The sequence below is a fragment of the Sinohyriopsis cumingii genome, chromosome 16 (assembly GCF_028554795.1).
Source record: "Sinohyriopsis cumingii isolate HCF-2022 chromosome 16, ASM2855479v2, whole genome shotgun sequence".
In the NCBI taxonomy this organism is placed as follows: domain Eukaryota; kingdom Metazoa; phylum Mollusca; class Bivalvia; order Unionida; family Unionidae; genus Sinohyriopsis; species Sinohyriopsis cumingii.
In genome coordinates this window covers 62,258,525-62,266,170 of record NC_142976.1, presented here as the reverse complement: position 1 = coordinate 62,266,170, position 7,646 = coordinate 62,258,525, and the positions used below count along the sequence as shown (strand labels likewise).

At 35.4% G+C, this 7,646-nt stretch overlaps 1 protein-coding gene across 1 annotated transcript; it reads right to left on the bottom strand.

Moving 5' to 3' along the window:
* Nucleotides 1-218: 218 nt before the first annotated feature.
* LOC149780556 (uncharacterized) lies at nucleotides 219-6,995 on the bottom strand. The gene is made up of 4 exons (XM_089937590.1): nucleotides 6,819-6,995; nucleotides 5,268-5,558; nucleotides 4,324-4,571; nucleotides 219-2,214 (listed from the first exon to the last, which is right to left on the bottom strand). Exons 2-4 carry the CDS (start codon nucleotides 5,527-5,529, stop codon nucleotides 2,074-2,076), a joined length of 651 nt encoding a protein of 216 aa, XP_089793716.1. The 5' UTR covers nucleotides 5,530-5,558; nucleotides 6,819-6,995; the 3' UTR covers nucleotides 219-2,073.
* Nucleotides 6,996-7,646: the final 651 nt, after the last annotated feature.

Sequence of the window (7,646 nt, the reverse complement as noted above, 5' to 3'; positions counted from 1 at the left end):
CTTTTGCTCACCAAGGCTTGGAAGAGTTGGATATTATTCAACTCGTTTCATAAATTCAGTATTAAATAATTACCCATTTGAGATCTTCTATATATTTTTTACTTGTAACAACGAAAATACATGTTTTATAAACAATTCGGTATTGCCCTGCAATTCACCGTTCGTCAATGCGCAACAAAATATATTTCTTACTACAGAATTGAAAATAAACTCATAAATAAGAAAAAGATTTTTTATTTCAGTTTCAAAATGTTAAGTCTCTTCATGCGTTTAATCACATAATTGCATTACGTCTGACGTAATTTGTGACATCATCAATTGTTATTATACATTGGGTGGCGCTCTACATTTTCGTATTTTGTAAAGGATTAAATTTGTAAAGATAATATTTCCTCGATTTTTCTCACTGGTTATTCTGACTATTTTAAAAAAGACCTTGTACGTTAGGTATTCTTAAAAGAACTTTTAATTCCCTTTAGTTTGATGAATGCTTGGAGTTTGTAATTTGGGTTATAGAGTATATAGCTTGGTCTTGCTTCACATTGCACATTTTATTTTTAAATGCTAGTTCCCCGTGGTCATTTTCACTTTCAGGACTTAAGAAGAGCAGATGAATTTTTTATATTTGATATATTTTCTAATTCATTCATTGCACGTTCAGAAGCTGGTAATGTCTAGTCTGGCAAAATTCGTTTTTCCCGATATGAATAACCGCTAAAGATAGTGTATTAAAGATTAGTTCAGGCTGACTTTTCCAGCACGTGGTAGAAGTCATTTTGGTTAGCGGTGTACTTACATCATGTACAATTTCCACAAGTACAATATGTAAAGAAATTTCAACCACAATACATGAAAGTGGCAAAGAGCTATACCATTATTCTTTCCATAGCGCATGTTGCAAATGCAAAAACTTCACCTTACACTTTTCACTCTATCAGAAGTTCGTAATAAATGTAGAGTGCCCCCTTGGTACGTATACAATAAATTATGGCATAGGAAATAGTAAGCTGAATAACGGTAGTCATGTGTTGACAACTATTTTAAATGATATACGTTATATTTCCAAAACTATCTCGACGACACTTTCGTATTGACCAACTCTTGTGCGACATCATGTAAGAATGATTTACATCTATGTGTGCGATTACAGTACAAGTCATACGGGTCATGTATGCGCACTTACTCATTTTCAAGTAATAATACATTGTTCTTTTAAAATCCAACACTATTTTTCTTTAAGAAAAGCCAATTCGATGATGATTTTTGAATGATCTGTACCGTAACTGTCATCAAGAAACTTCCCGACGAAAATTATCGATCTCTACGGTCTTTTACAGTAGTGGCCATGTACTAAATTTGGGTCAAGAAAAGAGCACTTCGAGTGGAATCGTCACAACATAGGGTAGTATGAATTTGTTTATCGACATGCGTAGCGTTCATTGTGACATCACAGCGCGCGACATTCAATCCGATTGTACTGGAACACACCTTCAGGTTCATTTCGTCAAAAAATGTCTTCATGCTTTAACATTGATTTTGCCGCATGCACTTCTCGGGGTGTCTAAATAATGACATTCCAAAGAAATGTGGATGTTTAAGAATCCAAATGAAGAGAATACTTGTCACTTAAAGGTATGTTGAATAAAAATTTTTAAAATGACACCCGTTACTGAAATAATCGGTTTTGACCTGTGTGACTTTTACGATAGGAAGGTCAGCGGGAGTAGTCACGTTCACTTCAAGCTGGCCATTGGAATATGTTATGCTACAGTAGATTCCCACATACCGCACCCAGCTGAGAGGTAAACAACACTCTACCATTCGAGTTCTGCCATACACCGTCATAAATGATTTACAGTATTTTGTAAGATATTAAATTTTTCTATGCGATAATCCGATTAGCAAATTGTGGATGATGTTTTGAGTCACAAAGTACATAAACCGGGAGATAATGTGTATTTGTACTGTATACCGTAATGGATGATACGTTGACGATTTGAGTAATCAAAGATACGTTGAATTTAATTTATCATAGTTTGAGTAATCAACACATATGTGCAATAAAGGAATGCTTTAATCGTATCGGATTTTTCGGATGATGCTTCCGTTTGGTTTTCCATTCTGAAATATTTCCAGAGTTGGACTTCCGCTAGAACTGCCGCTCCTGGCCTGAATGGTGTACTTGCTTCCCAGCTGTCCTGTAATCCCTTCAAGCTATTAAAAACAAAAAAAAAACATCCGTAAATTGTTCAATCTTATGCATACAACTCTGGATATACGTAGGAATATATTAAAGCCATTACTGACGACTTAATATCGTAGTTTTCCGTTTATCAGCATTGAATAAAGTAGTGTATGCAAAAAATATAAAGAACATTTATAAATGTTGATAACACAATATTAGCTAATTATCAAATACAGTCAATTACACAGAGGTGGCAACGAGTCCTTTTGACACACTATTTTTGCTAAATCCATAACGTCCTTAATACGGCCTATAGGATGGGGAAGTTTTATAGCCAAATCTGATACGTTCTTAATGCTGACTATGGGTATTGGTACTTTTATTTTAAGCTAAATCCAACACGTCCTTAATGTGGACTATAGAGATGGAGATGTTTTGTCTCTTTTTATTATTATAGCTAAATCCGATACGTCCTTAATGCGGACTATGGGTATTTTTATATAAAGCTAAATCCGATAGTCCTTAATGCGGAGTACAGGGATGAGGATTTTTTTCCGATACGTCCTTAATGCGGACTGTGGATTGGGAATTTTTTTATAGCTAAATCTGACACGTCCTTGATGCGGACTATAGGGATGGAGATGTTGTGGGGGGGGGGAGTATAGCTAAATCCGATACGTCCTTAATGCGAACTGCAGGGATGAGGATTTTTTTTAAATAGCTAAATCTGACACGTCCTTAATACGGACTAGAAGGGGTGGGGATTTTGTATAGCTATTTTCGATAAGTTCTTAATACGGACTATGGGGATGGCAATACTTATCATATTGTAAATGTAATTTTTTCTATGTCATCAAAGGAAATGGAAGTCGTACAAAGCTGAAAAGTTTTAGAATTCGTGGTGATTTTACGACAAGAAGGGAATGAATGAAAATTAATACAAATAAGTCTTCAAAGATGTAACTTACAATACTCTATTTTGTAGGTTATGGAACAAGTATAAAAAAAATACAGGTAGCACAGCTTAATATCCGACATGGTGTTGTATCAGTTTGCCCATGAGGCTGTTTAAAGACTCAGGTTCTGCTCATGAGGCCGTTTATAGACCCAAAGTTTGCTTGTAAAGCCGTTTATAGACCCAAAATTTGCTTATGAAGCCGTTTATAGACCCAAAGTTTGCTTATGAAGCCGTATATAACCCCAAAGTTTGCTTATGAAGCCGTTTATAGACCCAAAGTTTGCTCATGAAGCCGTATATAACCCCAAAGTTTGCTCATGAAGCCGTTTATAGACCCAAAATTTGCTCATGAAGCCGTTTGCAGACTAAATATTTGATGTTTGTTATTCTTACCTTTAAATTTTATAATATCCGCCATTTTTTCTTTCCAATTAAGTTTTAGCAATATCATTTGCACAGACGTAATCGCCATGACTCTTTTAGCCAACAACGTTTGCTTTCCTAAATTCCAACAACGCTTTTCATTGTAAATATCCATGTTTTTGTAGCTCATCATATAGGAGTAAAATCTCATCTAATTTTGATATGAACAAAACATTTCTATCGTCAAAGTGCAATTTGATTTATCGTAAATTTTATTAGTAGTCTGATATGAAATGTTTTGAAATTCGAGTCATGTGAAGAAAAGGTTATCTTAAAGACTTAATGTTTGCTTATAAAAGAACTTCTCCACATATTGTACAAGAATTTCTGAAGTCGTCACGCTTAAAAATAGATTGCACATGCAAATGCAGATAACTGCACCTTATAACTGTCACTCTCAAGTACATAATATATTAATATATGTGGAGCATTGTAGAGAAGCAAACACTGTTAATGCAGAGTTTGCAATCTATTTTTAAGGTTCTTAAATGCTGTAAAGTATTAAATTCAATTTTTAAAATTACAAGTAGTTGTTGATATTATAAAGAATCTAAAGAATCTAAAGAAATAACTAGCAGAACTATATTTTAGCCATTGATTACAACTATTTTCACAGAACAAAAGCACATTAATACGTTTTGTTTTCTTCGTCTAGTGTCATGAACTAGTAACATCTTGTTTCTGCGTCACATGATGATGGTTTAACTAATAAAAAATCTTGTTACAATAGCTTGGTAAACATTGGATATTTACTCACCCCGTTCTTGCCAGTGAAGGGTGTAGGGTTAGAAGGACTGAGGCTGTTGAAGTCACGAACTGCAGACTGGTAATCTCCAGCTTTATGATACTGGCGTGTAATTTTTCCCGCGCTGCTGGTCGTACGACCTTTTGCGAGTGAACGGGCGAGAGCTCTTCCGGCAGAGAACAAAGCTCTTGCAGCGGGGCCAATCCATCTCTTAGATCGTCCCTTTTTTCCCGCGAGGACCGCTTTACCGCTAATTATATCTGTTTCATAGAAAAAATTAAAAAGGATATCCATATCAATTTTAAAATAATTAAGTTCGAATACACTGTATGTATGTATGTGTGCGTATGTATGTATGTATGTATGTATGTATGTATGTATAGTTCAAATAATTGAAAAAGTGATACTCGCCATGGGTATAATGCAAATCAGACGCACGCACACAAAATCACGAAGACATACACGGCATACGAAATTCAATTTAAATTCATCATCACACTTAGATTTTATAGTAATGAAGGAATTCACAAGATATTCTCATTTATTCCTTCTCGGTACCAATCATCCGTACCCACTGACCCAGACCTCTAAGAGGAAGGAGCGAACTTAGTTAGATTGAAATAACGATTTCAGAGTGACACATTCGTGTCATTCGGATCACTGAAGACAATTTCCGAGGAGGTCCTGATTGATTTTAATTGTCTTATCTTTTATCTCTCAGTACACAGGTTTATAACGCCATTATTAATTTATTCAACAATGAATTGTATATGAATTATGTATTGTATTGACTATGTTCTTGTTTGCATACGTCAGATCACTAAAGTTCTGATCTGAGTACTGAAAGATGAAACTGTACGTTAATGCGCGTGCACTAATACTGCAGACTTGTTTTACAGTGTACACTTCTTTTACTTGTACTACCTACTAATATTCAAACTTTCCAATTCACTCACCTAATTCGGAAAACAGCTTCCCGTCCTCAGCATTAACATATTCCTCAAGCTCGTCATCTGTTAGTTCTTCCAGCGGAACTTCGTCATCATCCTGCTCCTTTTCCTCTACGGCAAGCTCTGGGTATTTTGAATCGTAGCCATTGTCAAATGGAGAATTCTGTACATCATCGTATGCTGCCGACTTCCCCAGAGCAGATGAATGACTGAAAGCTATCACAGCAAGGCTGATAAAAAGAACTCTAAGTTTTCTAGCTCCGTACATCTTTAGCCGTTGCTATTTATATAGTTTGACTGCAATATAAACAATTTGGTGGTGTAAATTTAAATCATAAATGTGACTGTATGAATTTCGTGAAAAAAATAGGTTGTTTCTCCTACTTCTCACACAAAACACAAGGATATATATATATATATATATATATATATATATATATATATATATATATATATATATATATATATATATATTCTGAACAAAGTTACATAGTTTTCCTTCACCATTTTCGTGGTAGTAGTTGCATATTATGATATTCATTGTAAACAAAACTCAGTATTGTGAGACCAGTTGGTTTTTAAATTCGAAGTCAGTCAATGCTCGATTGCGTATACATAGTGTATTAGATGCGCTCATTGGACGGTAGATATCCAACTTTTTCATGATTCGTTGTGATTTATCAAACGATAAAGCTAATAGAACTTTCTCTTTTGACAGTCCTTCATCCACGGCTGAATCGAGAGGTTTTGTTTAATTCCGGTCTGCCGTACGTGTGTAACGTCATTGTTACCAAAAGATAAACGTTTACCGTGATCCGTTATTGGTAGAATTGCAGTTAGCGTTGTGGTGGGTGCGTCGAAATTAGACAAACGAGAAATAGCCTCAAAGGTGTATGCAAACTGGTGGTTAAATTTATACTTTGACACTTGTCAGAAAATGAATGTTGATGCTCTCGCTTATATAGTTTCTATACACTGAGATAAAAAAAAAACTAAGAGACCTTTCACCTTATATGTATAATATAAAGAACGTTTGAACAAATCTTCGATCGTGCATCTGATGAACGATATTACACCTCATCGAGAAAAGTTGCACCGACTGCTGTTTTCGTAATATCAATAACATTTTATGAAAAAGTACTTGCAAGAAAAGTTTGAGGAAGCACTTCATTAGTAGAGCGACCACAGATTGCACCAAATATTAATTTTCATAGGTAATAATTAATGACATAATGTTACATCAATTATCTTTTCATCGCGTGGTATGCCGTTGCTTTTAAGTTCGTAATTACGCTACTATTTAAATTTTATAAGTGCCCCCCTCCCCCCATGAAAATGCGAGTGCGAAACAATCGAAACGTTTCCAATAATACATTTTCTTTACTGTTGTTTGGTTACAATTATGCTCTGGAAACGTTTACAATGAATGCGCTTCCATGCACGAAGCTCCCTGGACCCCAACTTGGAGTTCCATCTCACAGACGATCGCCTGCTTTTCCCCACCCTTCTGGCTGGAAACATTCTTCTGGCTGGAACATAATTCACTTTTGTACTTACATTCTGCTACTGCTTGCTCCTTGTATGATTCCTTGTATTTCGTCCTTTTCGAATCTTCTTTCTCTGCTGCTTCCCAGAAAGTTGAAAAGTTTGGAAAGAAGTTTCTTTTTATACTTTAGATCGAGGATATAAAGATCCGAAGGTAAGTACTTGAGTTCTCAGAATAAACAGTTAGTTCGATAACCAGTTCCTTGAGTAAAGATAAACAACACTATAAATAGAATGTGTAATTGGACGGTGCCCAACCAATTGCAGACGCTTTTGTAACCTGACGTCATTGAGTTAACTATTCTAAAATGCGGCCTTAAAAAAATGAAAATAATACGAGACAAGTTCCAATAAGAAGTTCTTGCTTTAAATAAATACAGTGCCATAAGCAACAACTGCCATTCGCTCGAACTATTTGCCGTCGATTTTTTGTGTGTGTTTGTTTTGTTTTTCAATCCGACTCGGCTACGCTGCAGATTGAACGCATTCAACACAAACAGTAAACTACACAAACGCTGCCATTGGCTGGAAGCAAACCAATCTCAGGGGTTTTGGGAAGATCACTCCTCTCAGCTTACTGATGCACATGGTGTGGCCATTCATTTGTTGAGAACATGCACAAGCTCGGGATGGCGAGATAATATGCCGAATTACGTACAAATATAAATAAATATACGCACATAAGACTCAAGTTTTTCCCAAACTAACAGAGTACGATTTAGTTACGCTCCCATTATACGCAAAGAATCCACTCATTATTCAAAAGTTATCATTGAAAATACTGACTTTTAACGTTATACCAAAAGTTCAATAAGTTCAAAGACCATCACAAAACGATCT